The sequence below is a fragment of the Streptopelia decaocto genome (assembly GCF_964273445.1).
Source record: "Streptopelia decaocto genome assembly, contig: HAP1_SCAFFOLD_1386, whole genome shotgun sequence".
Classification (NCBI taxonomy): Eukaryota; Metazoa; Chordata; class Aves; order Columbiformes; family Columbidae; genus Streptopelia; species Streptopelia decaocto.
The window spans coordinates 1-12845 of NW_028115792.1; the positions used below are offsets into that span (position 1 = coordinate 1).

Below are 12845 nucleotides of genomic sequence, written 5' to 3' on the forward strand. Positions count from 1 at the left end.
TCCTGGACTTTTCTGCTCCGGAAAAGGCAGAAAAAGGGGGGGTGGGGGGGTGGAGGGGGGGGCGGCTAATTCGGGTGTCACTTGAAAAAATAGAAAGGGTTTCTATTAACATAAAAAATAAACCATCGGCGGCGGAGCCGCAGAAAAGGTGAGAAACCCCCCCCTAGAAGTGACAGAAATCAACCCAAAAATAAATCCTTGCATAGGTGTGTGGGGGGGGGAGCGGAAAGGAGCCCCCCCCCGCGGTGATGGGGATGGGGCGGGATGATGGAGCTCAGAGGTCGCTCTCGCCGTAGAGGGCGGTGGAGAAGGACTTGTAGTCGAGCGCGGCGGGGCCGGCGTCGGGGCCGCGGTACGGAGCCATGCGCGCGATGCAGTACTCCGCCTGCTCGGGGGGCAGCTCGCGCCGCAGCTCCTCCGCCGTGATGTAGTTCTGGAAACGGAGCAGGAGAGGGAGAGAGTCAGGGACACGGCGCCGGAGCGGCAGGGACTCGGAGCCAAAGAGCGTCAGGGACTCAACGCCACAGGGACTCAACACCAAAGAGCGTCAGGGACTCGGCGCCGGAGCGTCAGGGACCCAGCGCCAAAGAGTGTCGGGGACTCAACACCAAAGAGCGTCAGGGACTTGGAGCCAAAGAGCATCAGGGACTCAACGCCACAGGGACTCAACACCAAAGAGCGTCAGGGACTCGACGCCGGAGCATCAGGGACTCGGCACCAAAGAGCGTCAGGGACTCAACGCCAAAGAGCGTCAGGGACTCGGTGCCGGAGCATCAGGGACTCAGCACCAAAGAGCGTCAGGGACACGGCGCCGGAGCGGCAGGGACGTGGAGCCAAAGAGCGTCAGGGACTCGGTGCCGGAGCATCAGGGACTCGGCACCAAAGAGCGTCAGGGACTCAACTCAACACCAAAGAGCGTCAGGGACTCGGCGCCAAAGAGCGTCGGGGACTTGGAGCCAAAGAGCATCAGGGACTCAAGGCCAAAGAGCGTCAGGGACTCAAGGCCAAAGAGCGTCGGGGACTTGGTGCCGGAGCATCAGGGACTCGGCGCCAAAGAGCGTCAGGGATTCAACTCAACACCAAACAGCGTCAGGGACTCAACGCCAAAGAGCGTCAGGGACTCGGCGCCAAAGAGCGTCAGGGACTTGGAGCCAAAGAGCGTCAGGGACTCAATGCCACAGAGTGTCAGGGACTTGGTGCCGGAGTGTCAGGGACTCGGCGCCAAAGAGCATCAGGGATTCAACTCAACACCAAACAGCGTCAGGGACTCAACGCCAAAGAGCGTCAGGGACTCGGCGCCAAAGAGCGTCAGGGACTCGGCGCCAAAGAGCGTCAGGGACTTGGAGCCAAAGAGCGTCAGGGACTCAATGCCACAGAGTGTCAGGGACTCAACACCAAAGAGCATCAGGGACTCAATGCCAAAAAGCGTCAGGGACTCGGTGCCGGAGCGTCAGGGACTCAGCGCCAAAAAGCGTCAGGGACTCGGCGCCGGAGCGTCAGGGACTCGGTGCCGGAGCGTCAGGGACTCGGTGCCGGAGCATCAGGGACTCGGCGCCAAAGAGCATCGGGGACTCAACGCCAAAGAGCATCAGGGACTTGGTGCCAGAGCATCAGGGACTCAGCGCCACAGAGTGTCAGGGACTCAGCGCCGGAGCATCAGGGACTTGGAGCCAAAGAGCGTCAGGGACTCGGCGCCACCGAGCGCCCGAGGGGACCCCGCGGCTGGACGGCGCAGGGAGGAGGCGCCACAACCGCGGGCAGCGGCTCCGGGCTCTGCCGCCCTCGCCATGGGGAGGTTTCTCCTCGTGTTGAAGCGGAACCTCCTGCGTTCCGGTTTGAACCCCCTTGTCCTGTCACTGGTGTCAGCGATGGCTCCATCTCCTGACACTCAGCCTTTGCGTATTGAGCGCCAATGGGTCAAATGGCGCCAGAATCACCCCAGGGTCAAAGTGGTGCCAGAATCACCTCAAAAAATGGCACCAGAGTCACTTTAAGGCTCAAAATGGCACCAGAATCACCTGAGGGTCAAAATGGCGCCAGAATCACCTCAGGGTCAAAATGGCGCCAGAATCACCTCAAAAAATGGCGCCAGAATCACCTTAGGGTCAAAATTTCGCCAGAATCACCTCAAAAAATGGCACCAGAATCACCTCAGGGTCAAAATGGCACCAGAATCACCTCAAAAAAAGGCGCCAGAATCACCTCAGGGTCAAAATTTCGCCAGAACCACCTCAAAAAATGGCGCCAGAATCACCTCAGGGTCAAAATTTCGCCAGAATCACCTCAGGGTCAAAATGGCTCCAGAATCACCTCAGGGTCAAAATTTTGCCAGAATCACCTCAAAAAATGGCGCCAGAATCACCTCAGGGTCAAAATGGCGCCAGAATCACCTCAAGGCTCCAAATGCGTCACCCGCTGCCCCCAGTTTGGCGTCCCCAGCAGAGCGGGCGCCGTCGCCGCGGCGCACGCACCTTGTCCCCCGCCAGCACGCGGAAGGAGGCGATGACCTGGTCGGCCGTGTCGGTGTCCGTCGTCTCCCGCGACATGAAGTCGATGAACGCCTGGAAGGTGACGCTGCCGCTGCCGTTGGGGTCCACCAGGCTCATGATGCGGCTGAACTCGGCGTCACCCTGCGGGGGGGACAGTGTGAGACCCCCCGGTATTGCCCCGCTCCGGCATCGCCCCCCTCCGGCATCGCCCCCCCGCCTCGGCATCGCCCCCCCCCCACCCCGGCATCGCCCCCCCCGAGCTCGGCGGCGCCAAAAAGGAGGCGGAAACGGGAAATCAAAGCGGTGAAAGAGCGTTACCAGGCTGGCTCCGGCGCGGGCGTCGGCGTCGCTGCCCCCCGTTTCTGCGCCGGAGGAGGAGGAGGGAGAGGGGGGGAGCGGCGGCGCATGCAGAGCGAGGAGGAGGAGGAGGAGGAAGGAGAGAGAGGCAGAGGGTTAGAGGGGAGAGAACCGAGGAGGAGGAGGAGGAGGAAGAGCGGGGCCGGTACCTGCCGGTCGTTCTCCACGTCGTAGCCCAGGCTGATCAGACAGGCCTTGAACTCCTCGGGGCCCAGCGCCCCCCCGTGGTCCTGGGGGGGAGACACGGGGGGCAGGGAGACACGGGGGGGGGCAGGGAGACGTGGGGGGGCAGAGGGACGTGGGGGGGCAGGGAGACGTGGGGGGGGCAGGGAGACACGGGGCGGGGGCAGGGAGACGTGGGGGGGCAGAGGGACGTGGGGGGGCAGGGAGACGTGGGGGGGCAGAGGGACGTGGGGGGGCAGAGGGACGTGGGGGGGGCAGAGAGACGGGGGGGGGCAGAGAGACGGGGGGGGGCAGAGAGACGGGGGGGGGCAGAGAGAGGGACGTGGGGGGCAGAGAGACGTGGGGGGGCAGGGAGACATGGCGGGGGGGAGAGAGATGTGGGGGGGGCAGAGGGACGTGGGGGGGGCAGAGGGACGTGGGGGGGCAGAGAGACGTGGGGGGGCAGAGAGAGGGACGTGGCGGGGGCAGAGAGACGTGGGGGGGCAGAGAGACGTGGGGGGGCAGAGAGAGGGACGTGGCGGGGGCAGAGGGACGTGGGGGGGCAGAGAGACGTGGGGGGCAGAGAGACGTGGGGGGGCAGAGGGACGTGGGGGGGGCAGAGGGACGTGGGGGGGCAGAGAGACGTGGGGGGGGCAGAGGGACGTGGGGGGGGCAGAGGGACGTGGGGGGGCAGAGAGACGTGGGGGGGCAGAGAGACATGGGGGGGGCAGAGAGAGACACATGGGGGTCAAAGATATAAGAGGGGGATCAGAGATATATGAGGGGGTCAGAGGTGCATGGGGGGGCAGAGAGACACATGGGGATCGGGGACACACATGGGGGGGCAGAGACACACGTGGGAGGGTCAAGGACACGGGGGGGGTCAGAGGGACACACGGGGGGTCAGAGGGACACACGGGGGGTCAGGGACACAAGGGGGGGCAGCGAAACGGAATTGGGGTCAAGGACACAGGTGGGGATGAGAGACACACAGGGGGATCAAGGACACGGGGGGGGTCAAGGACACATGGGGGGTCAAGGACACATGGGGGGTCAAGGACACATGGGGGGTCAGGGACACATGGGGGGTCAGGGACACATGGGGGGTCAGGGACACACGGGGGGGTAACGAGACCCCGTTAGCGGGACCCCTGACCAGAATGTTGCTGCCGCCCCCCGGGGAGCTGCAGGAGCTCAGGGGGCCGCGGGTGGGTCCCCCAGCCCCCCCGGGGGTTCGGGAGCCCCCCGGTACCTTGTCGAAGTGGTTGAAGGAGGCGCGGAACTCCTGCAGCTGCTCCTGGCTGATGCCCTTGGCGTCGCGCGTCAGGATCTGGTTCTCCACCTCGTTGATGGTGCGGGCGATGGTGGTGAGGAGCTGCTCCCAGCCCACGCGGATGTGCTGGGGACGTACTGAGGGTCACCCCTAACCAGGGGACCCCCCCTCGCCGGGGGACACCCCCTGCCCGCCCCCCCGCGCCGCGTCCCACGGCCACTGCACCCCAGGGCAGCTGGGGACGCGGTTACTGGTGACGCCGCAGCTCCAAAGCGGGGGGACAAGGGCACTTCTGGGGGTCGCTGATACCCCTGGGTGCGCCCCAACACCCGTGGGAGGGAGTGGAACCCCCGTGACACCCCTTGCGCCAAAGCGGGGGGACAGGGCACCTTTGGGTGTCCCCAAACCCCCTGGATGCGCCCCGAACCCACGGGAGGGAGTGAGACCCCGGTGACGGGTGACACCCCAACAGCCCCTGCGCCCAAGATGGGGGACAGGGCACCTTTGGGTGTCCCCAAACCCCTGGATGTGCCCCAAACCCACGGGAGGGAGTGAGACCCCGGTGACAGGTGACACCCCAACACCCCCTGCGCCAAAGGGGTGGGACAGGGCACCTTTGGGTGTCCCCAAACCCCCTGGAATCGCCCCAAACCCACAGGAGGGAGCAGAACCCTGGTGATGGGTGACACCCCAACACCCCCCATGCCAAGGAAGTGGAACAGGGCACCTTTGGGTGTCCCCAAACCCCTGGATGCACCCCAAACCCACAGGAGGGAGCGGAACCCCAGTGAATGAGTGTCCCCAAGGGTGTCCCCAAACCCCTGGATGTGTCCCAAACCCACAGGAGGGAGCGGAACCCCAGTGAATGGTGACACCCTGCACACCAAGGGTGTCCCCAAACCCCCTGGATGCGCCCCAAACCCATGGGAGGGAGTGAGACCCCGGTGACGGGTGTCACCCCAACAGCCCCTGCGCCAAAGGGGTGGGACAGGGCACCTTTGGGTGTCCCCAACCCCCCTGGAATCGCCCCAAACCCACAGGAGGGAGCAGGACCCCGGCTACCATTGACACCCCAAACACCCCGCGTGCCAAGGGAGTGGAACAGGGCACCTCTGGGTGTCCCCAAACCCCTGGATGCACCCCAAACCCACAGGAGGGAGCGGAACCCCAGTGAATGGGTGTCCCCAAGGGTGTCCCCAAACCCCCTGGATGTGCCCCAAACCCACGGGAGGGAGTGAGACCCCGGTGACGGGTGTCACCCCAACAGCCCCTGCGCCAAAGGGGTGGGACAGGGCACCTTTGGGTGTCCCCAAACCCCCTGGAATCGCCCCAAACCCACAGGAGGGAGCAGGACCCCAGCTACCGTTGACACCCCAAACACCCCGCGTGCCAAGGGAGTGGAACAGGGCACCTATGGGTGTCCCCGAACCCCCCGTGGGGCGCCCCAAGGCCCAGCTCAGCCCCCCGCCCACCTCCATGGTGTAGTTGGTGTGCTTGTTGTCGAAGATCAGGGCCTCCTGGATGAGCTGGTGCTGCTGCTCCAGCAGGTCCAGGTTGGGTTTGTACTCCACGATGCGCCGCTCGTACTGCTTGAGCTGCTCCAGCTGGTCCTCCAGCGTCCCGTGCAGCTCGATGGAGATGCGCCCGATCTCCTGCCATCGGGACCGAAAACACCCAATCACAGACTGTCGGGTTGGACTGACCCCCCGCTTCTAACCTCCCCAGGTCCCATTGGCTTCCTGGCCACAAGGTCTCCCATCCAAGTGCTGAACGGACCCGACCCTGCTTAGCTTCCCAGATCAGCCATTCTCAGGGTGTTATGGGTGTATATACAAGGTCTCCCATCCAAGTGCTGAGCGGGCCCGACCCTGCTTAGCTTCCCAGATCAGCCATTCTCAGGGTGCTATGGCTGGATATATTATATATATATATATATGATCCCCAAGTATATCCTGATGGTATCTGAACAAAACCCCTTTTCAAGGGCAGAGTAGAGAGGCAGGAGACCCTCTAACCTACTGCCCACCCCCTTCTAATCCCCCCCAGGTCCCATTGGCTTCCTGGCCACAAGGTCTCCCATCCAAGTGCTGAGCGGGGCCGACCCTGCTTAGCTTCCCACATCAGCCATTCTTAGGGTGTTATGACTGTATGTATTATAGAGATATAAATATATATATATATATATGTGAGGGGCAGGAGAACCTCTCTGACCTGCTGACCATCCCCTTCTAACCCCCCCCAGGTCCCATTGGCTTCCTGGCCACAAGGGCCCAGTGCTGGCTCAGCCCACAGCACCCGCTATTCCAGCTGGTCTCCCATCCAAGTGCTGAGCGGGCCCGACCCTGCTTAGCTTCCCACATCAGCCATTCTCAGGGTGCTATGGGTGTATATACAAGGTCTCCCATCCAAGTCCTGAGCGGGCCCGACCCTGCTTAGCTTCCCAGACCAGCCATTCTCAGGGTGCTATGACTGTATGTATTATACAGATATAAATATATATATATATATATATACATGTGAGGGGCAGGAGAACGTCTCTGACCTACTGCCCACCCCCTTCTAATCCCCCCCAGGTCCCATTGGCTTCCTGGCCACAAGGGCTCGGTGTGGCTGCACAGCACCCCGGGGGGGTCTGGGTGGGCGCAGCACCCCGAGGTGCTGAGGCTGCTCCCCGCACCCCCGCGACCCCTGGGCCGCTCTGCTCAAGGGTTTCGCCCTTTTCTGCCCTTTCCTTTGGGGGGGCCTCACCTCCATCTTGGTCTGGATCCAGGGCCCCACCACGTTGGCCTGGCTGGCGAACTGCCGCCGCAGGTGCTCGTTGGACTGCTGCTTGCTCTGCTCCTCCAGCAGCGCGTGGTCCCGCTTGGGCACCAGCTGCTGCACCTGCGGGGACAACGGCACGAGGACGGGTGACCGTGGGGACCCCGCGGGGATCGGGGGGGCTGGGAGAGCCACGGAGCTCCAGGCACAACGGCGGAGGAGCCGCCGATCCCGTCGTTATTAATCAGCGTGGCGGGGGGTCACGTACCCGCTCCCACTTGGAGTTGATGAGCTGGGGCGTGACGGAGGTGTAGGGGTTGCTCCTGGAGAGCTTGATGCCGTGCAGGTCGGCGATGCGCTGCGCCTCGCGCTGGATGCCCAGGATGGCCTCGCGCTCCTTGTCGGCGTCGGGCAGCGTGGACTTGAACTGGTCGTGGGCGGCGATGAGGCCCTGGGGAGACGGGAACGGGGGGGTCACAGCAGCTCGGCCGCCCCCAGGCACCCTCACAGATCACAGGATCTATGGCAGGGATCGGAAGGGACCTCGAAAGCTCATCTATTTCAGATCAGGAGCCCCCCGAGGGGACGCAGGATCCAGGCGGGTTGGGATGGCACAGAGAAGGAGAATCCACAACCCCCCGGGCAGCGGCTCCGGGCTCTGCCGCCCTCACCACGAAGTTTCTTCTCATGTTTAAGCGGAACCTCCTGGGTTCCGGTTTGAACCCCTTGTCCTGTCACTGGTTGTCACCGATGGCTCCATCTCCTGACACTCACCCTTTCCATATTGATCACCATTAATTAATCACCCCTCAGTCTCCTCTTCTCCAGCTCCAGTGCTGGTCTCCCATCCAAGTACTGACCGGGCCCGACCCTGCTTAGCTTCCCAGATCAGCCATTCTCAGGGTGCTATGGCTGTATATATCATATATATATATGATCCCCAAGTATATCCTGATAGTATCCAAACTAAACCCCGTTTCAAGGGCAGAGTAGAGGGGCAGGAGAACCTCTCTGACCTACTGCCCACCCCCTTCTAACCCCCCCAGGTCCCATTGGCTTCCTGGCCACAAGGTCTCCCATCCAAGCACTGACCGGGCCCGACCCTGCTTAGCTTCCCAGACCAGATGAGATGGGGCATTCTCAGGGTGCTATGGTTGTATATATTATATACATGTATATATCTATATCTATATCTATATCTATATCTATATCTATATCTATATCTATATCTATATCTATATCTATATCTATATCTATATCTATATCTACATCTACATCTACATCTATATCTATATCTACATCTATATCTATATCTACATCTACATCTACATCTACATCTACATCTACATCTACATCTACATCTACACCTACATCTACACCTACATCTACACCTACATATCTATTTCTATATCTATTTTCCCCAAGTATATCCTGACAGTATCCGACCTAAACCCTTTATTCAAGTGCAACACTACCCAGGCTCAGCTTGAAAACCCCCCTCCAAACATCTAAGAACGGCCCCAAACCCCCTGCAGACCCCTCGGGGGGCGCGTCGGGGGGCGCGGGGCCCGTCCCCCTCACCTCGATCTCCTCGATGGTGTGCACGATGAACATGTCCTGCAGGTCCTCCATGGCGCTCTCCATCCAGTTGTTGAAGGGAGCCGCCCGCTTGGCGTATTCCAGGTGCAGCTCGTCGATGGTCTCCAGCTGCTTCTCCGTTTTCTGCGCGGGCGGGGGGCGTCAGCGGCGCAGGAACCCGCGGTGACCGTCCCCCCCGGCCCCGTGTCCCCCCGGCCCCGTGTCCTCCCCGGCCCCGCGTCCCCCCTGTCCCCGTGTCCCCGCATCCCCCCCCGTCCCCACGTCCCCCTCGTCCCCGTGTCCCCCCTGTCCCCGTGTCCCCCTCGTCCCCCCCGTCCCCGTGTCCCCCCGTCCCCGTGTCTCCCTCGTCCCCCCTGGCCCCGCGTCCTCCTCGTCCCCGTGTCCCCCCTGTCCCCGTGTCCCCCGTCCCCGTGTCCCCCTCATCCCCCCGTCCCCCCATCCCCCGTCCCCACGTCCCCCCGTCACCGTGTTCCCCCCGTCCCCGTGTCCCCCTCATCTCCCCGTCCCCCCATCCCCCGTCCCCCCATCCCCCCGTCACCGTGTTCCCCCTGTCCGCGTGTCCCCCCCATCCCCGTGTCCCCCCTGTCCCCGTGTCCCCCTCATCCCCCCGTCCCCCCATCCCCCGTCCCCACGTCCCCCCTGTCCCCGTGTTCCCCCCGTCCGCGTGTCCCCCCCATTCCTGTGTCCCCCCTGTCCCCGTGTCCCCCTCATCCCCCCGTCCCCGCGTCCCCCCTGTCCCCGTGTTCCCCCTGTCCCCGTGTTCCCCCCGTCCGCGTGTCCCCCCCCATCCCCGTGTCCCCCCGTCCCCGTGTCCCCCATCCCCGTGTTCCCCTCATCCCCCCATCCCCCCGTCCCCCCATTCCCCGTCCCCGCGTCCCCCCTGTCCCCGTGTTCCCCCTGTCCCCACGTCCCCTCGTCCCCCTGTCCCCGCGTCCCCCTGTCCCCGTGTCCCCCTGTCCCCCTCGTCCCCCTGTTCCCCTCGTCTCCCCCGTCCCCGTGTCCCCCGTCCCCGTGTCCCCCGTCCCCGTGTCCCCCTCATCCCCCCGTGCCCCCATCCCCCGTCCCCCCATCCCCCCGTCACTGTGTTCCCCCTGTCCGCGTGTCCCCCCTGTCCCCGTGTCCCCCTCATCCCCCCGTCCCCCCATCCCCCGTCCCCACGTCCCCCCTGTCCCCGTGTTCCCCCCGTCCGCGTGTCCCCCCATTCCCGTGTCCCCCCTGTCCCCGTGTCCCCCTCATCCCCCCATCCCCGCGTCCCCCCTGTCCCCGTGTTCCCCCCGTCCGCGTGTCCCCCCATTCCTGTGTCCCCCCTGTCCCCGTGTCCCCCTCATCCCCCCATCCCCGCATCCCCCCTGTCCCCGTGTTCCCCCCGTCCGCGTGTCCCCCCCCATCCCCGTGTCCCCCTCATCCCCCCGTCCCCCCGTCCCCCCTGTCCCCCCATCCCCCGTCCCCACGTCCCCTCTGTCCCCGTGTCCCCCTCGTCCCCCTGTCCCCGCATCCCCCCGTCCCCGTGTCCACCCTGTCCCTACGTCCCCCCGTCCCCGTGTCCCCCGTCCCCGTGTCCCCGTCCCCATGTCCCCCCATCCCCGTCCCCATGTCCCCCCGCTCACCTCCAGCGCCTCCCTGCGGCTGTGGGTGAGGGAGCCCAGCACGTCCCACTGGTCGCAGATCTTCTGGCAGCGCGCGTTGACGCTGGGCGAGTCGTAGTAATCCAGCTCGCTTTCAAGGCAAAACACGGCCCTTTGGGGACGCGGGGAGGGGGCGCAGGGCCTGGGGGACCCGCAGAGCTCCCCAAAACGCGGCTCCCACCTCCCCGCGGCTTTCGGAACCGGCTCAAGAGCCCCATGGCGCGCGCAACCGGGACCTGGTCCCCGTGTCGTGGTTATAGGGGAATGCGGGCCCCATTCACAGCCGTGTGTGCTAATTGGGGAGGGGGGGACGGGGGGGACAGAACAATGGGGCTCTGTCTGCGCGGCGCCTGAGCCGGGAGCCCCGAGACGGGGTGGCCGGGGGGGTTTGGGGGTGTCCTGGGGTGTCTGAGGGTGTTTTGGGGGGTCCTGGGGTGGTCTGCAGTGTCAGGAGTGTTTGGGGGTGTCTGCTTGGGGTTGTCCTGGGGCGTCTGAAGGTGTTCGGGGGTGTCCTGGGGTGTCTGGGTGGGTTTTGGGGTGTTCGGGGCTGTCTGGGGGGGGGATTTTGGGGTGTCCGGGGATGCTTGGGGTTGTCCTGGGACGTCTGATGGTGTTTGGGGGGGTCCTGGGGTGTCAGGGGTTGTTTGGGGGGGTCCTGGGGTGTCAGGGGTTGCTTGGGGGTGTCCTGGGGTGTCTGATGGTGTTTGGGGGGGGTCCTGGGGTGTCTGGGGGTGTTTTGGGGTGTCTGGGGGTGTTTTGGAGTAGCCTGGGTTGTCCTGGAGTGTCTAAAGGTGTTTGGGGGTGTCCTGGGGTGTCTGAAGGTGTCCTGGGGTGCCTGGGGGTGTCCTGGAGTTTCTAAAGGTGTTTGGGGGTGTCCTGGGGTCTTTGGGGATATCCAGGGGTGTCTGGGGGTGTCCTGGGCTGTCTGGGGTGTCTGGGGGTGTCCTGGGGTGCCTGGGGGTGTCCTGGGGTGTCTGAAGGTGTCCAGGGGTGTCCTGGGGTGTCTGGGGGTGTCCTGGGGGTGCTTGGGGGTGTCCTGGGGTGTCCTGGGGTGTCTGGGGTGTCTGAAGGTGTCCTGGGGTGTCGGGGTGTCTGGGGGTGTCCTGGGGGTGTCCTGGGGATGTCCTGGGGAGTCTGGGGGTGTCTGAAGGTGTCCTGGGGTGCCTGGGGGTGTCCTGGGGTGTCTGGGGGTGTCCTGGGGTGTCGGGGTGTCTGGGGGTGTCCTGGGGATGTCCTGGGGATGTCCAGGGGTGTCCTGGGGTGTCTGGGGTGCCTGGGGGTGTCCTGGGGTGTCTGGGGGTGTCCTGGGGTGTCCTGGGGTGTCTGGGGGTGTCCTGGAGTTTCTAAAGGTGTTTGGGGGTGTCCTGGGGTCTTTGGGGATATCCAGGGGTGTCCGGGGGTGTCCTGGGGTGTCTGGGGTGTCTGAAGGTGTCCTGGGGTGTCTGGGGGTGTCCTGGGGTGTCTGGGGGTGTCCTGGGGGTGTCCTGGGGATGTCCTGGGGAGTCTGGGGGTGTCTGAAGGTGTCCTGGGGTGTCTGGGGGTGTCCTGGGGTGTCTGGGGGTGTCCTGGGGGTGTCCTGGGGATGTCCTGGGGAGTCTGGGGGTGTCTGAAGGTGTCCTGGGGTGTCTGGGGGTGTCCTGGGGTGTCGGGGTGTCTGGGGGTGTCCTGGGGATGTCCTGGGGATGTCCAGGGGTGTCCTGGGGTGTCCTGGGGTGTCTGGGGGTGTCCTGGAGTTTCTAAAGGTGTTTGGGGGTGTCCTGGGGTCTTTGGGGATATCCAGGGGTGTCCGGGGGTGTCCTGGGGTGTCTGAAGGTGTCCTGGGGTGCCTGGGGATGTCCTGGGGTGTCTGACGGTGTCCTGGGGGTGTCCTGGGGTGTTTGGGGGTGCCTGGGGGTGTCTGGGGGTGTCTAGGGGTGTCCTGGGGTGCCTGGGGGTGCCTGGGGTGTCTGAAGGTGTCCTGGGGTGTCCTGGGGTTCCTGGGGGTGTCCTGGGGTGCCTGGGGGTGTCCTGGGGTGTCTGGGGGTGTCCTGGGGTGTCGGGGTGTCTGGGGGTGTCCTGGGGGTGTCCTGGGGATGTCCAGGGGTGTCCTGGGGTGTCTGGGGGTGTCCTGGGGTGTCGGGGTGTGTCCTGGGGTGTCTGGGGTGTCTGGGGGTGTCCTGGGGATGTCAAGGGGTGTCCTGGGGTGTCTGGGGGTGTCCTGGGGGTGTCTGGGTGTGTCCTGGGGTGTCTGGGGGTGTCTGACGGTGTCCTGGGGTGCCTGGGGGTGCCTGGGGGTGTCCTGGGGTGTCTGAAGGTGTCCAGGGGTGTCCTGGGGTGTCCAGGGGTGTCCTGGGGTGTCTGGGGGTGTCCTGGGGTGTCTGTGTGTCCGGGGTGCGCGTGTCCGTACTTGAGCTCCTGGGCGATGGCGGCGATCTGCTCCACGCGGTCCTGGTGCGCGGCCAGGTCGCTCTCGAAGGCCTCGTGCTTCCTGATGAGCGCCTTGATGTCGGACAGCGTGGCGCTCTCGTAGTCCCGCTGCCGCAGCAGCGCCTCCTTGCCTGGGGACACGGAGCCGCGCTCAGCGCCCGGAGCCCCGAGGGG

General features: G+C 64.7%; 1 protein-coding gene across 2 annotated transcripts in view; it reads right to left on the minus strand.

Moving 5' to 3' along the window:
* Positions 1-6: 6 nt before the first annotated feature.
* Positions 7-12845, minus strand: part of ACTN4 (actinin alpha 4) — a 30661-nt gene continuing 17822 nt past the window's right edge. For both annotated transcript variants that reach the window (XM_082077224.1, XM_082077223.1), the window contains exons 12-21: positions 12652-12802; positions 10248-10356; positions 8623-8763; positions 7310-7492; positions 7030-7164; positions 5754-5933; positions 4261-4407; positions 2996-3076; positions 2472-2630; positions 7-433 (exon numbers count right to left, since the gene is read on the minus strand). In XM_082077224.1, coding sequence (XP_081933350.1) covers positions 275-433; positions 2472-2630; positions 2996-3076; positions 4261-4407; positions 5754-5933; positions 7030-7164; positions 7310-7492; positions 8623-8763; positions 10248-10356; positions 12652-12802 — 1445 coding nt within the window. In that variant the 3' untranslated portion in view covers positions 7-274. The remainder of the gene's footprint in view (positions 434-2471; positions 2631-2995; positions 3077-4260; positions 4408-5753; positions 5934-7029; positions 7165-7309; positions 7493-8622; positions 8764-10247; positions 10357-12651; positions 12803-12845) is intronic.